Source organism: Cheilinus undulatus, linkage group 5, assembly GCF_018320785.1.
Source record: "Cheilinus undulatus linkage group 5, ASM1832078v1, whole genome shotgun sequence".
Lineage (NCBI taxonomy): Eukaryota > Metazoa > Chordata > Actinopteri > Labriformes > Labridae > Cheilinus > Cheilinus undulatus.
In genome coordinates this window covers 24,549,481-24,573,406 of record NC_054869.1, presented here as the reverse complement: position 1 = coordinate 24,573,406, position 23,926 = coordinate 24,549,481, and the positions used below count along the sequence as shown (strand labels likewise).

The window sequence follows — 23,926 nt, the reverse complement described above, 5'->3', positions numbered from 1 at the left end:
CTGTAAATGCAGCTGGAATGCTACTTTCTGAAATGTGTTTCACTTCTGTTTTCACTGAGAAGGTGATATTCATTTATGATTATTTATTTTTCTTGTGTGAATCCCGGAACTGGAAAGAAAAACAAGCTTGCCCACTTAAATTGTTATATTGCATAGTCTTCATCAAATGTGGCCAAACTGTTTTAAATGATTAAACCAAAACCGTGGTCTGATGTTAATGAGTGAAATATGTGCTGAAATACGACGACAATCCTCTGCACAATTTAAATTGTTACTGCGCATGTGTAATTTTTCGGATTAAGAACAAAGATTGTCTATTGTATCGTATCACGGGTGGGTCGTACAATAGTTTCAACAACTGAATAGAGGAAGGCTGAGGAGGATCAAAAATTTGAAAAAAATACTTTGCCCATTTAGGTAATTTCAGTATTTTGTATCCCATTGTAATATTTGAAAAATAAGAACCTGAACCTGAATGTAAAAATCTGAATCAAATGTAGTCCCTATTTTTTCACTTAGTTCAATGACTGAACATGAAAATTTATGATTAAAAAGGTGTGTAATTTGCACACAATTTGTAACTGCCTTTAAATGGATTGTGTCTCTTTGAACTAAACTACAAAAATACAAGATACTGGGTTGCTTTTAAATATTATTGTTTTCATAAACTAATGTGCAGCTATCTTAGAAAGGGGTGGGACTTTTCTTTCCGTGGTTCCACTTTTTCATATCGAGTAATCCTCCTTTTTTATTTTCCTATCTTTGGCCGAGTCAGCTGGTTGGACTGAATCTCTTAGCAGGCGGTGCGATTCGTGTGTTTACATTTTTCCTGCTTCTGACTGTTTTTCCACCTGCTGGTTGCTGGCAGCGAAGAGAACGGGAGACAGCAGCCCTGAGGTGACTGGGCATCACGGGGAAACGTCAGAGACACCAACGTTCCTGTCACGGTGAACGGTGACGGTGCTATTTCTCAGTTTGTTCATCTACTCTAAGCAGCCCCGCTTGTCTCTGAATATCACCTGGTCACAGACATGAGTGGGAGAGTGGGGGACCTTAGCCCAAAGCAGGCAGAAGCACTAGAACAGGTAAGTTCATAAAAAATAGTCAAATAATGCTATAGCCTAGCTCACTTAGCATCTTTCAAAAATGTGATTTCTCTTTAACTGTTACATAATAATCCGTAGCCTATAAAGTGTCTTTAAATAAACCAGGAATAACAATTGCACTGTATATGGAGAGTGACTTTTGTAAAATGTCTATTTTAGCCAGTAGTCTATCTGTTGAACACTGGAGTAAAGTGCCATACTTTTCCAGCAATATAATTCTGAGAAACTCCTACTTTATTTAAATATTTTTATGATGTAACTGATGTCTATATGCCAACACCCAACCCACTTGTCAGCCTCATTATTTTCTCTATTTAGATTAATAATAGAAATATGAGCCTAATTATGATGAACGACAACAAAATTATTAGATCAATGACTTTATTGATCAGTAGGGGCAATCACAAGATTTTCAGCATATGTAAAAAGTTTATTGCATCCGAGATGGGGCCTTAATTAAATGCAAATTGACACCACTTTTACCTGCCATGACACTAAAACATCTCAATGATTATTTCCTCTATTTTCTTGGTTTTTTTTGTTTTGTTTTGTTTTGTTTGTTTTTTGTTTTTTGTTTTTTGTTTTTTTTTGGGGGGGGGGGGGGGGCTTAAATTTGGGTAGAAGAGCAATTTTAGTGGGTCTTGAATGTGTGCCAGGAAAATCACAAGGTCTAGGAGCTTTTTAAAATTTTGATTTGCCCATGCTCTTTGTTCTGTCAGATTCTGGAAATTTCGGCATGATTTTACATTAAAGAGTTAGTCCAACTTCAGCTTCTGCTTCAAGCTGGTCTAGTCCTTTGGATAAACCTGTTAACAGGGCTGGGAAGTTAATTAAAGTATAGATTCAATCACAGTATGTCCTGCAATTTTCAAATCACAGAAGGTACAATATTTCTTCAACCTAAATTGAGTGTCAAAATACCAGTTTAATACATTTCTGTAGTAGTGATGTTAGTTTTGTATGTTTTTCTTAAATAAAATGAGAATGGCATACAAATGATATTTCCTTCAAAACAATTCACATCCAATTCGCAATATGAAACAAAATAATGGGAATCAGATATTTTTCAAAAATCACTCAGCACTAGATTAATCCATCTAACATGGTGTAGTTAAGACATAGAATAATTATTGCTTGTGTTTGTTGAAAAACCTATAAGATCAGAAACTTAGGAGATAATTGCATATTAAATAGCACAATATTAGAAAAAAAATACAATTAGATTATTTTTCCCAAGTCTTTCACAACCATTGATTTAATGATAGATCTGCAATCATAAGAAACAAGACACTCTGCAGAATACATATTTGTACTTTTCATACTTGAAGTGTGATTTTCAGGGAAGTTTAGGGGGTTTTCGGTTAGGAGAAAAACATAAATAAATGTTAATTAAACCGCTGATCTATAGATATTTGTATATGCATTAAATATCTTATTGCTTTAAAATTTGTGGAAACCCTATAACAGATGTAAAGGGTGACTAATAGCACTGATTTCTGAAAAAAATTAAATCTAGAAAAATGGAGATATGAGGTTTTGCCCTGACGTCAGCGATAAACGTTAAAAGTATTGACAGATAAAGGAAACTCTTTAGCCTTACATTTGAATTATGAGAATAAAACTTTATGGCCCAAAGTAAGTGAACAAAACCATCTATGTTGTTTCATACTTTTGCCAAGATGTTATTTTTAAGTTAAAATGAGGATTTTAAACTTTTAAAAAGACACGTGTGACCTATTTTGTGTTTGTCTCTTTTAACCAAACTGTGCTGCCATTCTCAGAGCCATGAAGAAAATACTTTTCTAAGTTTAGTGTCAAAGCAGTACACTGAGTCATGACCTCTACCCTGTCCAACTCCTCATGACCTGAAATGTGGACTGAGACCTTGACTGTGCTGCAAAACTTTTACTTTATTGTCTTGCCTCTGAATTTAAGCAAAAATAAAGCATCCGGGCTTTGAAAAAAAGTTGAAAGCCAAACTCTGAGGGCAGATTGACAGCCATTTTATTCCTTATAGAGTCATTTTTGAGCAAAACATGAACATGTGTAACTTCTCAGCATTTATCTGCTGGTTCTTCTCATCACCTTTGATAGGGAACTTCTCATCTTTGAATTTTTGGCTGTTTTTCTGACAAGACAAACATTGGAACTATGTCAATCTGAGTTTAGGGTTAGTGTTACTCTCAGTGTTTTATCACATAGAAAGGCATTCATGAATAAAACTATAAAACATAGTAGCTCTGATTCCTTAAACTTTTGGTTGTGTAGTGGTAGATAAAACCTGAAATGCCCTGTCGACGTGCTTTTTCTTATTTTTCACTCACAGATTATTTGGTAAGTCATCCACTGTTGAATATTCAAAGCGTGTCAAATAACAATTAGTCACCGTGTCATAAGTTTCAGCAGATTCATAAAATCTAACCTACTTATTTGAAATGAGGGAAGTTATAAAAACTCTAAATAAAGAAAAACACTGTTATCAAGTTGGTTGTTTACCTCTAGGACTGCAACTGGAAAACTGAATCATAAATTTTCTGCATGTCTTTTATTAGTATTCATTCCTCTTTTTGGGTCATGTGCAAAAACAAATCAATCACTTCTTCTTCTTCTTCCTCTCTGGCTATAGTTTCGAGAGAGGATTCAAGACATTCTTCCCCAACTTCCTGCTCAGCATGACCACTTCCTGTTACGTTGGCTCAGAGGTGAGTTAAAAATCCCAAAGCACCCCAGTTTTCTCTGACCTCAGCTCATCTTGCTGAAAGAGCAGAGCATCTCCAATGACCTATATTGTTCATGATAAATTTGTGATTATTTGCCTAAGATCATGTGATTCACAGTGAGTAATCTGGTGGTGCTGTTGTTTTTAGCGATAAGCAGAAGCTGCAATGGTTCATTACCAGAGAGGACATGTTGTAACTCATGTAAAAGCGGTCTTGTGTGCAACAGTTTAGAAAGAGACTCACATGGTTAAAGTGTAAACACACAAACCACAGCTAAAACCCAAGCTTGCTCCATGACTGATTATTCAAGATTATTTCTGTGTGCTAAGTTGAGGTGGGGTGTCTTTTTATTTTTCCAAAGAAAATTCAGTGAAGGCAACACTAAAACATGCCATAATATAGCATTATTTTAGGTTACATTGTCCCATCTGGTTTTTGGAGTACTATGAACACCAACACAGACACTGCAAATGAATGCAAATGATTTGTAGTTAAATTGACTTTAAAATTATACATTACTTGGTGACCCCCAAAGAAACCCAGGTTTTTGTTGCATTCAGGTGCTGGAGGAAACGAGGAGATTGATTAAAGAATCCTTGCTGCACAAGCCTAGCACTCTGTGTTTCAGGATTATCCAGACTAATCGCATTAAAGGCGCACTGTGATGGCCGACAGCAAGTCTGACAGGAGGCACGCTGCTGCCTTTCTCCTGTTGCTAAACTGTGCTCCCTCAAGATTCTCAAAAAGAAATAAAGACTCATAAAAGAAATTCAGAGTGGCAGTGAGGGTGAACTCCTCTTTGGTGAAGTCTGACTGAAAAGCCATAAAGGTTGTAAAACATGTTAATACTACAACACTCACACACATATTTTATGCAGGCTAACATAATCTCAACCCTCTCAAGGCTGGGCTGGTAGTGGAGCTTAGTACGGAGAGGAGGAGGCTGATGCACAGAATTATCATTGCACTGGTCACTGGTTTAGTCACAATACTGGCACGATTTTGTGCGTGTCACCCCCCCCCCCCCCCATGTCTCCCTTTTGTTATACTGTCCAAAAACAGGCAAAAGCCAGAAAAGAAAAAAGGCAATTTTCCTTTAACACTTAATGAAAGTTTCTCCATTGAATTGTGTGAGCATCGGTAATAAGGCAGTCCAGTTTATTTAGCTTTGGTACAGAGCACAGACTGTCATCAGGCAAATCCATCTAGCAAAGCTCCAGTCCACAGCATTGTTGTTGATCCATCAGTGTCATTTGAGGAGAACCAGGCAGTAAGTACGGGGCAGGGTTTACTTGGACTGTGAGCCGTTAGAAGTGGCTGCTGCCAGTGTAGCAGTTAGCTCAGATGTACTTATAGTATAGCGACAGTTATATCAGAACTGGACCACAATTCTTTATTAAATAAAGAGCAAAGAACAGCACAGAAACATTTTAATGACGGAAAAATGTTTCCACTCTTCTTCCAGCCAGCTTCAGCATGAGTTTGGGATCATTACGGTAGGGGTTGAGTTGTACTGTAAGACGGTGGCTACCATCACAGAAGCTTTTAGGATATGGATGTAGCTGTAGAAAAGGGGCAGTTCAATCAGACTTCGACCACATTTCTTTATTAAAACATGAGCAAAGGGCCACAACAAAAGCTTCTCTTAAACGAGAATATGTTTGTGCATGTCTCCTGATAGGCGTAGGCATGAATTTTACAAACTTCACTGATTAAACAGTTACAGCAGCACTAGCTTGCATAACTCAGGTTAGCACAGGAGCTGTGCATGTCTACTACTCTATTCCTGTCGCTCTGATTGGCCTGTCATGAATGTGACAGACAGAATGTTAGTCTAGATTTTTTTAAAATTCCTGCTTTTCCCAAATGCTCTGCTGCTCTCTTTGTAAGCTGCTCTTGCAACCCTCCTCCACCCCAGCTTCTCCTTTCTTCTGCTTCTGACTTGACCAATGTCATTCTGTTGTCATTGATGCCTGCTCTGCTCTGTTTTTTCTTTGTTTGTTTTTTTTGTTTTTTTGTTTTTTTGGCTACTTCTCTCCCTGCCTTCGGCTTCAGCATAGGAAGAGCAGGAGCGTGTTCTGTTCCTGCTTAATGCTTTCCACATAGGCTCATGGGAGGGCAAGGGGATCCCTGAACAGCCGCACCGCCAAACAGCAATAAGTGCAAATTTATAACTGGTAATAGAGAAATATTCATAGCCGCAAATCATGTGTGCTTCTTGACAAAGTGGCCCTGACTGAATTGCGTTTTTTTATAGGACAGCCAAAAATAGACAGAACATGTGGGGAAAGTGAAGAATGATATACACCAAATATCATCAGGACTGGTACCTGCGACCTGTGAGACAGGGATTGTAGCCTCCATACACAGGATACCTGCTTCAACATCTGAGTCAAACCATTGTCTCATTAGTTTGTAAAACTATTGGTAAAAATGTTTATTGAACCCTTTACACTTCAATCAAAATCCCACTAAAATTTTCAAACAGAAATTTATATAGGTATGTCAAAAATTTTAAAAGTCGTCAAAGTGCACTTTAATGGGCACCAGTTTGGCTAAGTCCAAAGAACAGGCCCCCATATACAGAAGCTGCTGATGCACTGGTTCCTGGTTTGGCAAATGTCCACCACTGTCTTTCCTCATATTTCCTGTCTCTCTTCAACTGTCCTGTCTCACGAAGGCAAAAAAGTCCCCCCAAAAATGTAACTAAAAAGAAGTAAGCTTTAGTAAACATTAGGACTGTCTCCAAGCAGCCCACACCGCCATGAAATCTTATTCACAGTTGGTATCCTGATGCTGACAACGGCACGCATTGAAGTCAGGCTGGTTTCAAGTTCAGAGAGTGCTCATAAGGATTCAGTCTGAGTATATAAACTACCACGGTCTCTGACCCACAGTTTTCGATCTGAAATTAGCAAGATGTGTATTTCTCATAGCGTAGTTTAATAGCGTGACTGGTCCTGTTAGAAGAAGTCTTGTTCTTGAGGTCAATGACCCTAATCTGTTTAGCAGAAACAACTGAATGCATGTTTTCTTCATCTGGCCTCAAGCTGACTTTGACTCCAAGAATGTATAACTTAACAGATAAAAGAGCAAGAGTATATGACAATGATCTGATCCAAGGGGCCGTCATTATCAGCTGTACTTTTCTGTTTTATTGTAGTCCGCTTTCTGTACCCAAGTTAAAAGAGCAGACATTAACTTCCAAGTTCAACTTTTTGGACAACAGAAGCCTCTTATTTAGATTCTTCCAGAGGTTGTGGACATGATTTAGAATTCGTGTCAGCTGATGAGACATAAAATTCTTATCTGTGATGTTTTTTGTTTTGTTTTGTTAATGGCTAACATGCCAGAAATTATGGTTTAATAAAGTATTTGTTCTCACCTACATAGTTAAATCATATATTTTTTTGAAAGCTCCTTTTATTTACTTGTCTTAAAACTTGATATGTACAGTAGAGCTGGCAGAGCGTCCTGCTAATAGTCACAAATGCAAGTTTTCCCTCTTAGGGCGCCTGGTCCGATCATAAAACCAGACAAAGATCTTGTGAGATAAAGACCCTAATTTGTTTGCAGTACCATTGAATGTAAATAGATAAAAATCTTAATGGTTTGCCCTGTACTAGACACCTGTATTGCAGCAATATGACTGCAATAAATACTGTTATTGCAGTGACTTGAGGAGGAACCATCCACCTTTTTTTTTTTTTTTTTAAAGAAACAAAGATTTCAGTTTTTTTTCACATTTTTGTGTCAGTCATTGTTTTATATCAACTGTTGGATTCAACACAAAAATAAAGGTATAGTTATGTAAGGTCAGTCACTTGTCTGACAGTTAACTTTTCTAGCTTTAAGTAAGTTAATGTTATTTGCAGCCCAAGTAAAATCAATATAAATTAAGTGAACATGACTTAATGTAACTAAATAAAACTCTTTAGAAATCCACTACTTTATATGTCTTTTGCAGTTGTTTTGATTGGGAATACCTCTCAAATGTTGTGTTTGTCAAACTCGTTCTTTGGGGCACTCGTTGCCTAGTGGTTATGCCCACTCTTCATGTACAGAGGACATTGTCTGTCCAGTGGCCCTGGTTAAAATCTGCCCATTAGCTCCGTTCCTGCACGCCATTCCACACTGTCTTCCTCTGCTTTTGATTTGACCCCCTTTATTTTCTTTTAAAAAATGCATAAAAATCCCAAATATATCTTAAAATACTCATTTATTATTCGCACAGAAATAAGAAAGCATAATTTCATTATACAATGTCTATATTACAAAGCAGCATCAGCTGCAGGAATTTTTACTGTTTTTCACTTCCCATGCTGTGAGTATAAATAGTAATTGAGGGTTTAAACTTAACAAAGAACAATAATTATCCGCAGGAGTTGGGTAATTACTGGAGCATAAAAGCCCTTAAAGACTCAAATACAACAAAGCCTCGAATTATACTAAACCTGCTTTGTAATTGTAATGCCACGTTAGGCCTTGATGCCCCAGTTTAGGAGCCAAACTTTAGTAGTGAATACAGAGAGCTAGTTTCCCAAGTGTGCTGGACTAAGGGCCAATCCCATTTCTACCACTTAACCCTTCCCCTTCCCCTTCCTTTACCCCTTGCCCTTGCCCCTTGAATCAGAGTGGTAAGGGAAGGGGTAAAAACCTTCCCCTAAGAAACGAGGCGCCACTTGATTGCTGTTCATAATCACACATTGCCGATAAACAGCTGCGTCTGAGGTGACTTTAAAGCTTCGACCATCTCGTTCATACTGCGTTGATCTTCTCCACTCATTTATACAATTAATAACCCTCGTTTACATGTGTAGATAGCATAAGTAAAATAAACTTAAATCCTCAGTGTTGTGTGTGTTTTCTGTCATCATTATGCTGAAAATATTTTTTACATTTATGCACCTCCTTCTGTTGTTTTGTTCTGTTCTGTTGTGCCATTTCGAAATTGAACGCAGTGCATGGAGCGGAAATTCATCATACCCCTTGGTTTCAAATGTGGTCCTGAAAAATCTTCATTTCAAGGGATATGTAGCCCTCGGCCCTTCGCCTTACCCCTTGATTGAAAAGAGAATTGGGACACCAATTCACCTGATGTGAACACGCAAAACCAAGGGGTAGGGCTAAGATAGGGGTTAAGGGGTAGAAATGGGGTTCACCCTAAGTCACACCTCATGCCAGCAGCCTTTGTGATGCTTTTCCACAGCACTGTTACTGTGGAACAAATTACAGAGTATCAGGTGGTACACTGAGTCTGATGATGGATGTTATGAAAGTTTATTCCCAGAGGGTCTCTGATGACATTATGTGAGATTCTGGGTCATTTCTAGCATTTCCTTGAAATACTGCCTCTCTTTCTCATTTGTGGTCAGAATAGACACCATGTAGTCCATTAAGTGATTTTCTTTTTTTTTTTCTATACACAGACAAAATAACACGGCTCCATCTTGTGTTACATTCAGTTAGTGAATTGAAACCTCAAAATTGATTGCTAACAAATGCCACTCATGAAGATCTACATTTACCTCTTTATTTTCTCTTTCTTTTTCAGCAAGAAACTTCAATGTCCAGAAGTCTGAGGCCATGGTGCGAAAGGTAAAATCTTGAGCTTTTGTGTTTGTAAAATAGATAATTTTATTGTGTGTCATCCTTTTGTAGAACGCTCTGTAGTACAACTCGTTTACAGAAAAGAGAAACCTCTTTTTAGAAATGTGTCTTGTGTTTGAAAGTTCAGTTAGATAAGCACAGACTGTCCAGCTCAGGAGTGTCTGCAGATTAGAGGGAAGCTGTGTGGTAACTGTTCAAAGTGAGTCATCACAGCAGCCTGACCAGATAAGATATGGATAATGGAGATTGACTGAGAAATGAAGTGAACGGAAGATTTATAACCACTTAACTTGAAGCTACATTTCATTCTTGTGGACTGGCATGCAGGAAGACACGTTTGACACACACAATTTGTCATCTGTCAAAGTTTTTATAGTTATATTAGTCAAAACTACCTTCAGAGTTCAATCTGAGTCATGCTAGAGCTGAGTCAAATAATCACTAACTGACTCATGTTTATTGTACACTAAATCTTGACAAAAATATCTTGTGCAGTAGAAGTTACAAGTTTCGATTACAATCCCCCTTGTCTCTTTTGTATCAGATTAACAATAGGGTAAAATGTTCACTGTGGTCAGGGGAGATCCACTTCTTGTGGCAGAATTACACTGATAGCTCCTTGCAGAGCATCTGCAATACAACAACATAACAACATTGGTTTGGTATCAATGCCGTTTTCTTAACTGTGATTTCTAAAATTGACTGTTTGATTAAAATAACTCCTTGCTTGTTAATCTATCAACTGAGGCTTCACAATAAAATCCCACTTAAATAGTTACGGAAACAAAAGAATTTGCAGGGAGCTGATTGGTTGAGTGGTTAGGTTGCGCCGCATATGCAAAAGCTAGTTTCCCAAGTGTGCAGCCCCTTTCTCGAATGCACTTTCTCCAATCCATCTCCTGATTTCCAGCTCTATCCACTGTTCTTCTCAAATAAAGGCAAAAGGCCCAAAATAAATGTTTTTTAAGAAATCTGGTTATTTGCAGTTGAAACTTTACAAAATTCTGAATTCATTGAATTGAATAAGAAAATCATTTTATGTAAACAGCTGGTGCCTCCTGAGCATGCACGAATTTTTCCTAGAGGATGGCGGTCAGAGTATAATGGACATGCTTTCATGTAAATTTGATGTGAACAGATAACGCTTAAGATAGCAATCAGCTACCCATAGATTTAATCAAGCGTGTAGCGTTACTTCAGGCAGGTGACGGAGTAAAGGGTTGCCGTATAATCAGGATCAGCTGATCTCACACAAGCCTTCATCAGCACACTATTGGCTAATTTCACTCATGCTGCCATATTTAAATTGCTCTAGCCTGTCTATGCTTTTCTGTTTTCTCTGCAAGCTGCTTTTTGCAACCCTCCTCCACCCCAGTCTCTCCTTTATGCTGTATTTGATTTGATCAATGTCATTCTGTTGTCAATGATGCTCTGGGTTTTTGCTGCTTCTGTCCCTGCCTCTGGCTTTCTTTGTAGGCACGAAAAGAGCAGAAATGTTTGTTGTTCCTGCTTGATGTTTTACACACAGGCTACACACAGAACAGCCACACCCCCAAATGTAATACATGAAGTGAATAAGATGGTCATAAAATGAGTTAGTTATGGCTCATGTGTACTCATGATATTTGTTTATTTATCTGTCATATCATTATCACAATATTAAACACAGTGTTTTTTCCACTTATCTTGCAGGCCTACAATCAGACTTTTAGTACACATCCAAAAGGCATGCATCATTTATAACACCCTGTTTGCTTTTCTTGAGGTTGTTAGTGTGTTTGTATACGTGGGTATTGTAGCGAGTGTACACAGCCATACAAGACTGATCCTTTTACTGCTGACTATCAGGTGTTACATCACGTACTGTCTGAAACCTCTTAATCCATTTAAATCACTACATTGTGCAGGGGTGGATCTACAACTCTAAAAAAGCTTCAATTTTAAATGTTTCTACTGTTTATTCTAACAATTTTTGTAAACTTGACATGCTTCTTGTTTTTATTCCAGCATGTGGAGTTCAGGAAACACATGAAAGTAGACACTATAACCACTGACTGGCGTCCACCAGAGGTAAAAACCCCTTTAAACTATAAGTTAGATGAAATTCATAGATTATTTTCTAAAAAAAAGTGTCCCAATAATTCTATCAGTGGTTTACATTCAAATGACCGGTGTGCACAGGTGATAGAGAAGTACCTGTCAGGAGGGATGTGTGGTTACGACCGTGAAGGCAGTCCCATCTGGTATGATGTCATCGGCCCTGTGGATCCCAAAGGCCTTTTTCTGTCTGCTTCAAAGCAAGACTTCATCAAGTCCAAGATCAGAGACTGTGAGATGTTGCACAAGGAGTGTACCCTTCAGTCACAGAGGGTAAGAAGAAAATGTCATAGGAGGGGGATCAAGCCCTTCTGATCACGTTTAAATCTAAAATGTGTCAGGGGGGAAGAAATAAAGGCTTGAAATATTTCACTCTATGTTTAATGAGTCTATATAATATACGGGTTTCACTTTCTGAAATGAGTGACAAAAATATTGATCTTTTTCATGATATTCTAATTATTTGAAATGTACCTGTAGTGCTGGTGCCCAAAAATGTCAGGATCACCATAACAGGATACAACAGATGAGAAACTACTTTAGTAGGAGCTACTTGATATTTACTGGAGTAGGACATAAATAAATCACATTTTAATCTTTTTTTATAATCTTGCTGTCTTCGTATCTAACATTTTAAATGGGACATCCTAATGCTCTGAAGAATGGGACATTTTTCAAATGTAACAGTGTGAAAATGTAAAAACACACATGGCTTATCATTAGGCCGAAGTAGTTGCAATTACACATCTTTGGGATTTTAACAGCAAATGAGAGTTCATGTTTTTAATTTTAAGATTTAATGCTGTATCTTAAATTTCATGTACAAAAAAAATGCAGGTTTTATTATTTGCCATTCAGTTAGATTTTCTGTAACTGGCTGCTCATGGTGTATATTTGACTTATCAAATAGGACAAAGCTAACATATAAATTTTCCATTACTTCCTAATACTACAGTAATTAGACAGATTTTAAAAATAAATAGACATTCATTTGGGAACAATTTGGGGCTCATTCAGCCCTTTTCAAGGAAAACAATAACTTACACCTTAACAATTAAAGGCTAGCATGTTCTATTACTTTATTGGATGCTTATGTATCCCTTTTTCTTCTCTCTCCTACCCAGCTTGGGAGGAACGTGGAGTCAATCACTATGATCTATGACGTTGAAGGTCTGGGTCTGAAACACTTATGGAAGCCTGCTATAGAGACTTATGGAGAGGTACAGACAGACACAAACAGTGTAGATGTTCGACTCACAAAACTTAAATGACAGAGCTAATTACATCTGTTTTGATATTCTGATCCTCTGTTTCACCAGATCCTCCAGATGTTTGAAGAGAACTACCCAGAAGGCTTAAAAAGGCTCTTTGTGATTAAAGGTTTTTTATATCTTCTTCCACAATGAATGCAATGAAAAAACATGTAGTAGGGGGTGTCTGTGATCAGTTATCTATTTTTCTTTCTGTTTTTCCCTCACAGCCCCTAAACTCTTCCCTGTGGCCTACAACCTTGTGAAACACTTCCTGAGTGAGATCACAAGACAGAAGATCAACATCCTCGGGGGTGAGACGCCACATCGGTGCAACTTGTTACTTAAATACTGAATTGATGGAAACACTGATATCTGAGTGTTGCTTCTGTGTTTGATAGCAAACTGGCAGGAGGTTTTACTAAAGTACATTGATGCAGAGGAGCTGCCAGTGATCTACGGCGGCAAACTGACGGATCCCGATGGAGATCCTCGCTGTCGGACGAGGGTAAGTTGAGAATCAAAAGTTCAAATGTACTGCTGCTTTTTTACTGTAGATTAAGGTGGGCTGATGAGGAGTTGGAAAGGAAAAGTATCTTTTGCAGATGCTGTGTGATTATTTTAAAGACATCAAGACTTTTATATGTTTGGTGACATGGGTTATCATGATCTATTACCTTTCAGTTATTAAATAATTTGTGTTTAAAGCAATCCTGTTTAAAAATATTCAAATTATACTGGGCACTAAATGTGTTAAGTCTTTCCAAAAAAATAAGTCTTTGAGAGGCTGTAGTTTCATCATCTCTAGTCTCAGATATTCCTTAGTCTGATCAGTCAGCAGGTGAGTCAAGGTGTTGAAATGGATAACTAAAACTAGGGTCCAGGGACCTTTAGAGGTTATTGTCAGGGTTCCAGTGGGTCCCTTGCTATTTATTGCCACTATTTTTCAATGCTGAATTTAAAAAAGGACACATAGTTTGAATATTTAGATCATTTATGAAGCATAGAAAATTCCCACCCACTTTTGGTTGTTGCAGATGTGAAAAAGTTTTTGAACCATGAATGTAGAAAAATGGAAATTTATGAACATGAAGCTTAAGCTGATGTACATCATAGCTGATTTAAGGCTTTAAAGGGGACATATGTTGCAAAAATCCCCTTTTCAGGTTTTTCTAACAAAAATGTGTTCCCCTGGCCTGTCCACAATCCCCTCAAGTACCAGAAAAATCCATTCCCTTCCCCGCTCTCTTTCTCTACCTTTCAGAAAATGTGTGCTGAAACAAGCTGTTCCCAGATTTTAGCCTAGTGACCTGACATGGGGAGTTAGCACCCGCTGCCAGGTTTGGTTGGCCCTCCCCCACTTGGAGGAAAGTTTCACCCTCCTCTACTGATGCTCTCAGCTACCAGCTGAGATGCTGGATAGCTCAGTGGGTTACCCTGCTGACTGCTGTTGTTGGTTCGAGGCCCAGTCAGGTCCTAAACTTTGGATGAAAGTGTCTGTAACATTAGGAGTGCCAGATCAACTTCCTGAGAGGGGCGTGATCAGGGGCAGAGTCAGACAACTCATTAACATTTAAAGACACAGAAACAGTTCTGAGAAGAGCTGAAACAGAGGGGTTTTTAGACTTGCAAAATCCAACACTAGAGTGTTTTTTTCAGAAACAAACTTCACAGACATGTTTTGGGGACCTCTGAGAACAATATAGACTTGTCTTTAAAGGGTAAAATATGTCCCCTTTAAACAATGTAAAATTTAAATATAATATAAAAACAAGGATAGTTATAAAGCACCTCAGCATAATGCACACAAAGTCAAATGTCAAAATGTCACACAGGTCCTTTATTTCTCTTCATAGACACTGAAATTTAGTTTTACGCTGATGTGTAGGTTCAGATAACAGCAGTTCCAAGGTGTGCACCTTATAATAAAGCTTTGGCTCACCAACCAGATTCAAAACTTTTTTCTCACCAGTTGTCAGTAATTTTCACACTGAAATTAATAATATAGCATTTGGAGAGTCCTCACCATAGGCTGTAGAAAATATTGGATGAAGCCCAAATCATGTAAGCCATTTACTTAATAGGGTTTTAAAGGCCAATCTATGGTAGCCACTATGTTGAAAACACTGCCTCAAACTAAATTTACAGGTGCATCTTAAAAAATTTGAATGTCATGTAAAAGGTCATTTTTTCCTACGATTTACTAACCTTGCTAAGCAGATGGGTTTGCCACACTCCATCTCTGCCATCAAGCTTTAAAAGCTCCAGTCCACAATGTTTGTGTCGCACCAAGCACTGTTCGGACCAATCAGCATCGTTTAAGGAGAACGAGGTGGTAGCTATGGGCAGTGGTTAGTTGTACTAGCTGTTTGTAATACTTGTTTCCGTGTGGTGATTAGCTCGGATGTAGCTTAAGTGCAGCATCAGTTTTACTGGAACTGGACCACATTTCTGTTTTAAATAAAGAATAAAAACAGCACTGAAAGCTTTTCATGATGTGAAAGATGTTTTTGCTCTTCTACTTGTGTGCTTCGGCATTAGTAAGTGATAGTTACGGGGGAAAGGGTTAGTTGTTAGTTGAGAGTGGTTGTACACAATGGCTGCTAGTGGAGTAATTAGCTGGGACTTGGCCACAGTTTTGTCAGAACTGGACAACGTGTCTTTATTTAAACAAGGGCAGAGAGCAACACTGCAACACTACAGCTTACATCTCACACAAATCAAAAAGCCACTATTACAAAATATTAGAACATTTTGGAAAAGTCCAATTTGCAAATGTTTCCTGAGCCTTCATTCTCTCATTCTGGTTCAACTGACAACCAAAATCATGGGTGTGCCTGCTGACTTGACTGTTTTTCGAGAAGACAATCCTTGACACCCTCCACAAGGAGAGTGAGCCACAGAAGGTCACTGTTGAAAGTCCAGGCTGTTTTCAGTGGCTGTATTAAGGCATATTCATGGGAGGTTGACTGGAAGTGAAAAGTGTGGTAAGAAAAGGTGCACAAGCAACAGAGATGGGCGCAACCTCCAGAGGACTGTCAAACAAAGCAGGTTCAAGAACTTAGGGGAGCAGAAGTAGTGGACCAAGGCTAGAGTCAGTGGATCAAGAGCCACCACACACAGAGGAGTCCAGGAAATGAGCTACAAGTGTGTGCTCTCAGTGTTGAGCCACTCCTGAACAAAAGACAATGTTATAAGCATCTCACCTGGGCTGAGGAGAAAAGGACTGGACTGTTGCTCAGTGATCCAAAGTCCTGTTTTCAGATGAAACAAAATTCTGCATTACATTTGGAATCAAGGTCCCAGAGTCTGGAGGAAGATCGGACAGGCATAGAAACCATGGTGCTCCAGGTCCATTGTTTTCAGTTTCCACAGTCAGTGGGGGTTTGAGGTGCCATGTAAGCTGCAGGTGTTCTTGCTTCTGTCTACTGAGAAATTTATGGAAATATTGATTTCCTGTCCAGCAAGACTTGGCACCTGCCCACAGTGAAGCCAAAACTACCAGAAACTGGTTTGCTGACCATGATATTACAGTGCCTAATTGCCCGTGATTCTCTATTCCCCATAGAGAATCTCTGGTTGTTTTCAAGAGGAAGATGAGCGATAGCAGACTCAACAATACAGACCAACACCCAGCAGTGCCACAGACTGATTGCCTCCATTGCCACATCACAAAAGGAGCTATAACCAAGTACTGAGTGCATAAATTAGCATAATTTTCCATAAGGTCAACATTTCTTTATTATAAATCCCTCTTTACTGATGTTTTGTGATGTTCTATTATTTTGAGATAGTGGATTATTTATTTTTGTAAGCTGTAATCATCAACAATAAAACAAAAAAGTCTTGAAACAATTCACTTTGTATGAGATGTATCAAGAGTATATGGAAGATTCACTTCTTGAATTAAATCACAGGAATAAAAATGAACTTTTTCATTTCCCCTTTTTTGAGACACACCTGTAAATCAACATAATTTACAAAAACAGACAAAGAGGTGTAGCTGAGGTGGGTCTTCAGCCTCCTCATGTATGACTCATATCCTTCTCAAACCCAAAATGAACAATCTATAACCCCCTAAAATCATCTATGAACCAGGAAGTCAACATTTTTATTTCTGCTGTAAAAATGTGAATTTTATCATGGGGTATATCTGTGACTTCAGATGCCTCTGTTGCGCCCGTAGCCAGCCTCCAGTGGACACTTAAGGAACTGCAGATTTTTTTAACTTCCACTTTAGCTTCATTTGTCAACCACAGAGGTTGCTGCTTGGTCTCCACACAAGTCATATTGCCCAGTCAAACAGACAGTTAAATATGAGGAAATTTTGCATTTCAAAACAATTGTCAAACTGAAGAAATTGTCATGCAATGGGTACATGGATTCTAACTACTTCCAGTCAGCCCTCCTGTTTGACAACCAGTTAACTCATTGCTGAAATAGCTGCAGTACACTTGCTTTGGACACATATTTTCATTGAATTGTAATCTTTCTCTGCAGTGTTATTTCACTGGTTTGCATGTGCTTGGCTGCTCACACCTTTGCTGTAGTACACTACAGGTTGGCTACTCTGCATACTGTTTGCTTCTGTAATGCTGAGGGGGAACATTTGACTTGCAAACTACCTCTGATGTGAGTTTCCATCCCACTGTTTTTTCCTGTCACGGTAAAGAAGAAAACAAAGAGATAGAATTTGCTTATACAAGAATAATCCTGAGTCTGATTCAGGGTACAAATTACTCACGGTTATTATGGTTTCCTAGACAGTGGGTCACGAAATGTTAATTCTGGTTGTTGAAGGGATCATATACCACATAAGTGGGCCATGTCATCACAGCAAGTCAATGACAATGCAAGGACAGTTTCAGAGTGGCTTTTACAGGCAGATAATCAATACAACTGTACACATGCTGAAAACTGGTGTTGATAATACATAAACCAGCATCACAAGATGACAAGAAAAAAGGATGAGTAATATTGGTTTCAGTTAATGTGCTATGTTTAAAGAAACAGGTAATGAAGAAGAAAATCTTCCTCTTTTTCCCTGCAGCGGTCCCGCCTCGCTTCGTAGAAATGGCACAGGGCTTAAGGCAGTATAGTACTGAGTACAAGCACAGAGAGATGCAGCTTGAGTAGTGGCACAGATAAAACTACACTGACCCTGTGTTTGTGACTGTTTCTTTAGATAAATAATTGGGCCCAGGACGGATGAGGAACAGGAATTAAACACTCAAGGACTTGAAGTGTTAAGCTACAGTGTCTAATCTGTCTAACTTTATATCTTTTCTTTACATTTTTTAGTTAGCTAGCCATGTGTCCTTTAACATGTACTGTCTTTTTATTTATGTAGGTTTTAAGAACTGAGATTTGCATGTACTTAAAGGAATCAGTCGTTTGGTAATATGCTCATTTATTTATTTCTGAGATTTAGATGGCAGTATTGATATCAATACTGCCATACCACAAGCCAAACTTTGCTGAACACAAATAATGAAAGTTTGACCTCATTCACCATATCTTCAATATTTTTCTTTAATTTGTTCTTAAAAGGATATTTATGTATTTTTGAAGTTTGGTTGTATGAGTTAGATTGGTAGGAGTAGTAATATTAGCCTTCACTGATTTCAGTGTGCATCAATGCTTCAAACAGGATGACCTTGGAGAAGCTAGGCTATAAAGGTATGGTTTCTCAGCGTCATTTGAAGAGTTCAAGGTAAAAATCAGCCAAAAAACAATGTTGGGTAAATTATGTGCATATCAAAAATTCACCCAGAAAACTTCTGTGTTTGGCACTATTTTACCATGCTTTGGTTACCAGCTATGTGCTCTTTCATCTCAAAGGTTAACAGTTATTTGGTTCTGCAGGCTTCATCAAGAAAAACGCTAAAAAAAAACCCACTATAACTGAGTGTTTACGACTCACTATTGAAGTGAAAACTGAACTGTAATAACCAGATGAGTTATTTCTTGTTTCCTCTGATGAAGCCCCCAGACCCAAACAGCTGTTCAGACTCGCTGAGGCAGAGGAGCATGTAGCCATAAGCTGGAGATCATGTTGCAAAATAGTGCCAAAGATAGAGGCTTTTCTTGGTGAAAAATAAAAAGTACTTCAAAATTTTTCAATATAGTATACGATTGAGCAAGCATTGTTTTTGGTCCAAAATACAGAAATATCCCTTTTGGAAAATTTCTAAGAGAAACCTATGTGGTGTTCATGACAGGTTTTTAAACTGCCTAATTGTTCTCACCTGTGTTCATATGCTGATGAATGCCAGGTGGTTGTAAGCTCATAATTAGCAAAGAGGCACACCCTTTTTATGCCCGTATAAGGACATACAGTATAATGGCCATGCAGAGACAGAAGGCACGCAGAAAGTGAGATGACAAGACACAAGATATCAGTAAGATCCAAGTTAAATAAATTTTGAAAACAACTGCAGTACATTGATAGTTTTAAAGTGGATGTAGTCTTACTCCAGGAGACACCAAACAAGGAAGATTTGTGTTTTTAGCACCAGTAGTGGATATTGAATATGAATACTTAGATTTAGGTCATGTATTTGTGGACATTGTTCAATTATATCAGTGTTGATAAACTGATATAAATGCAGATAATAGTTAAAATGTTTATTTCATTGCGTCATTCTTAATCTTAATCATTTAGCATTTAGCATTAGCATTTTAGAATGCACTGGAGTGATCTTAGACCTTGTTTTTAGCTAAGAACAAATCACAGATAAGAACAATTTGGTGAATGTCAGAATCTTTTAAAAAACTGTGTAAGAGGGTTTTAAGGACATATTTCTTCGTAAGAACAGTTGGTGAATTAGGCCAATTGACATGTCCAAAATGCATCCCCATAGTGCAATACTTCTATATTTTATACTTCATGTTTTCCACATGTATAACACATCTCTGATATAACAAGGTAAATTATTTTTAAAAAGACAAATATAAATCAGACCAGAAAAAACATGAACAAGTAAAATCCATACAGTATCTATACCCTGAAAACAATCTTTGCAGTCTTCCTCCAATGCAAATGTGGAAAAATCTTGCAGTGTGGCTTACACTTCTACACTTTTCCTCTTTTATCCTTAATATAATCTCTGATGACAGTACACAAATTCATAGTAATAAGCCATGTGAACATGTAGTTCTTTAAGTCATGGCTGTCTTTTTTTGCATCTTTTAAGTTTTACTGTGTTATTGTACGAGTTATCCTTTTGATGCTTTTTAAAGAGGTTTTTGTAGAGGTGGTTTAAGTGATTTTGACTCCCTTCAGAGCAACAATCAAGAAGTCAATAGTGATGCTTGTTAAAGCTTTGTGTTTGTTTTTTGTGTTAAAAAAAGTGTCTGTCAGTTATCTCTTTTTTTGCACAATTTTCACCTGCCCATCATAACCATCACCTACTGGATGAAACTGACACCATGGACCAACCTTTTGCCTCTTTTCTGACCTTACATGAGAAATCACTGCCCTCTGTTGGTTGATTTATGATCTGCAGTACTTTGACACTAAAGTAGGAAATGTTCTGTTTTGATTTTGTTGATAATAAACAGAAACATAGAGCCCTTTGCCTTTTTTTAAATGCATCATAACAAGCACTCAAACAATGTCACTAAGTCACAGTAAGTGATGTTTTCTGTCATTATTTTACCCTCTTTTAACAATTTATATAATTAATTTTTTTTTAATCACACACACCTTAACTGTAGTTTTGTGTATTTTTTTGTTGCAGATAAACCATGTGGGGCCAGTTCCTACCTCGTACTATGTGCGGAGCCATGTGAAGGTGGACTATGACCAGTGTATGACCGTTAGCCGAGGGTCCACCCAGCAGCTGGACTACGAGATCTTGTTCCCAGGCTGCGTTCTCAGGTCAGATGGGAAAACCAGCATAGCAACAGTATTGTTAAAGGTTATCAAACAAACAAGATGTTTTTTGATGGGGCTCTTCAGTGAAGAGTATGGTGACCATATTTGGGGAAAATTTCAGGCCTTGGAAGATTGTTTTATCAGTATTTTGCATTTGGAACTGGAGAACTTTTCATGTATTTGACAAGTTTAAGAAGATCATAAATATCAGCCCTGTCAGTAAATCTCATGTTCAACCCTCTGAAGTCTCTCTCAGGCCTTTGGACCCAAGTTATTAAACAAAAGCAAAGAAAGTTAGATACAGAGCAGTATCGATTAGAAAAACTAGGATATATTTTGATTACTGCTAAAAAAGAGAAAAAATAGAGTAGCATTTGATGCAAAAAAGTGGTGTCTCAGTCTTTAAATTATTAAATGAGTTTCAGATTTTTTTAATAGTTATGTTAGCAAGTTACTTTAGATTATGTGCATGACAGTAAACAGAAAACAGTATCTTTTTTTTGAAAAGTAACTTTTTCAAAGATTCATAACACAGTTTAATGAATTTCAGAGCATTTTTGTCCATCCTGCAGATGGCAGTTTGCCACTGAGAGTGCAGATATTGGTTTTGGGGTGTTTATGAAAGCCAAAAAGGGCGAGTGGAAGAAAGCTGCACAGATGGAGGAAATTGTGCTGAGCCAGCGCTACAACTCTCACTTAGTGCCTGAGGATGGGTCCCTGACCTGTGAACGCCCAGGAGTCTGTGAGTAACCAAATCTATAACACTTAGCATGGACTGGTTCTCAGTCCTCTTTATGACCTGTTAGCATCCAGCCCTACAGTATGTTTTGGTTTCTTTGTGTTTCCAGATGTTCTGAGGTTTGACAACACTTACAGCATCTTCCAGGCCAAAAGAGTCAGCTTCACAGTGGAGGTCCTTCTTCCTGACCACCTACAGACCCGACAGACCAATGGACAGCCCAGCAACCATGAGCAAACAGAGGCTGACAGCCAGTTGTAACCTAGAGGCTCTCCAAAGTTTTCAGAACATTATAGATGTTTGTGATAGCACATTTGAAGTGTCTTGATATAATCAGGAGCTGTAACATGCTGCTTATGAAACCAAAATGAAATTAATGGTATAGAAATTTTAAGAGCTGAATGTTTGACTCCTTTATTGTATTCAGTAATGACCTTATTCATTTTCAGTTGCCTCCAAAGTTCACATTATGTCTAGATGGTACCAAGATGAAAATGCTGGTTGTTGCCTTTCTTTTGTCAGTTTTTTGTGTCCTTTGTGAATCAAAGAGTCAGAGATTAACTTTTATTTTAGCCCAAACAATTTTTTTATCTTTTTATTTTTTTACCCAAAGTATATTTGATGGCAAAACTTACTGAATGGTGATCGTCAAAATAATTTGCATTAAGTTGGACATACTATGAAGCAGTTGCTGCTTAAGGAGACAGAAGTATATGGTATTCTGGGCTGAAGGTCATGGTTAACACTATATAAAAAAGGAGTTAAGTTTTACTCAGGAGTTCAAAACTGTTGAAGCTATTTATCTTTCTTATCTTCTTCTCTTTATAGACCTCATTGCTCATTATTGTACGGTACACCATAGCCAAAACTGCAAACCTTAATAACAATGTAAACCATCTTGCCAACTCTTGCAAATCTTACATTATTACCCCATTTGTATGACCTGGAGATAATCTGTTAAATTTGATTTTTCAACATTAAAGGGCAACTCTACTGAGGTAAAAATTTAAGGCCCCATGAAGATGAGTTGGGAGTATGACATCATACTTGAACTAGTTTAGTTGTGTATCAAGCTGCTTGTAGTAGAAGAGGGAGCTTTATGAATAAGTGACTCAAGTGATGTCACCTGAGTCAGTGTGTAAAAATGATATTTCGGCATATAATCTCAAACTTGTAGTTTGTTTAAGCATTATTATGGCAACACAACATGTTTGGCATCAGGCTGTGACTTAATCACTCCTTGCAGATTTTACATACAGAATTTGAGGAGTGATAAGATAATAGCTTAAACCCCCAGCCAACAGGTGGATGCTGGGGTGGAGGTGGATTGAAAGGAGAGCACAGTGCCGATCCAGGGCAGAGTAGGCAATTGCAGAGCAGAGGTAGAGACCGGAAATCTTGCAGCTTAATTAAACCACTAATTTAGGAGGATGTGAGTCATGTGATTTGATTAAGATGCATGTCAGGTGTGAATCATTGTGCTCTGGATTATCGACAGAAATATCCCACCAGCTTCGTCTCATTTAGTTGAGGGGAAGTGAGACAACTTCTATAAAGTGTTCCTTATCTCTTTTGAAAGCTATTGGCTACATTAGCCGCTATTAGCTTAACACATTAAAATCCAACACTAACAGTCTGGGATCATGTTGCATTCAGGGTAAAACGGGCAAGGTTTTAGGACAACACTGCTGTAGTCACATAAGTACGGTACTAAACCTGGAGTACTCTGCAGAGATCTTTAGCTATGTGATTTTATATTTATAAAATGGTAAAAAGCACCAAATAAATCAGGTCAGCTTTTATGGTTAATCGGGTATATGTGAGAACTTCTTTCCTGTTAAATTAGCATGAGTTAATACTAATAATAATTATAATTTTCCAAATATTCTTTAGAAGTCTTCTTTCCTTTTTGTCACTAATTAGTAACCAGTACAATCACAGTAGTTCATGAATTAAGTCAGATACATGTACATGTTTGTAAGTTTTTTTAAACAGTTTTGAGACTTTAAGATATGGTGCAAATGTAATTTTGTCATGAGCTTTGATATTCAGTTTTACTCATTTGTGAACTCTGTTTATATTGGTCTCTCACTAGTTGAGTCTCAGATGTTTGTCTTTTTTCTTTCTCGTTATATCACAGAAGACATTCCTTAAAATATTTATTTCAGCATTTCTAATTTATTTTAAAAAGTACGGGTTGAAACAAGAGAATAGCTAAAAGAGTAAAATGTAAGAGCATATATATATCTATATATACTTTGTTCTGATATATTTAAGATGTGTTCAAGTGAGTTCAAACAGTATTTAGTATTACAATATATTCATATTTACTTAGTAGTGAATGAAAATGAATCTATTGGCAAACATGTACTGATTGTAGAAGCTGATTTCTTTCATATTCTGAATGTAAGAAGCACTGAGAGTCTTTTTAGAGACTTTAATCCTTTTTTGGGACAAAAGAAAGTTAAAAATTTTCAAATGTGGCATAAGGAAAAATGTGAATAGTGAGAGAAGTGAATAAATCA

General features: G+C 37.6%; 1 protein-coding gene across 2 annotated transcripts; it reads left to right on the top strand.

Annotated features, from left to right (window-relative positions):
* Positions 1-780: 780 nt before the first annotated feature.
* LOC121510257 (SEC14-like protein 2) lies at positions 781-23,919 on the top strand. Of its 2 annotated transcripts, none has more exons than XM_041788227.1 (12): positions 781-1,085; positions 3,733-3,808; positions 9,381-9,424; positions 11,444-11,506; positions 11,618-11,806; positions 12,658-12,753; positions 12,853-12,913; positions 13,014-13,097; positions 13,185-13,291; positions 20,526-20,665; positions 21,235-21,404; positions 21,511-23,919. In XM_041788227.1, the coding sequence occupies exons 1-12, from the start codon at positions 1,032-1,034 to the stop codon at positions 21,660-21,662; spliced, it is 1,236 nt and encodes a 411-aa protein (XP_041644161.1). In that variant the 5' UTR covers positions 781-1,031; the 3' UTR covers positions 21,663-23,919. The 2 variants fall into 2 exon arrangements, with proteins under 2 accessions (XP_041644161.1, XP_041644160.1); XM_041788226.1 differs by having other exon boundaries at positions 21,484-23,919.
* The last annotated feature ends 7 nt before the right edge of the window (positions 23,920-23,926 follow it).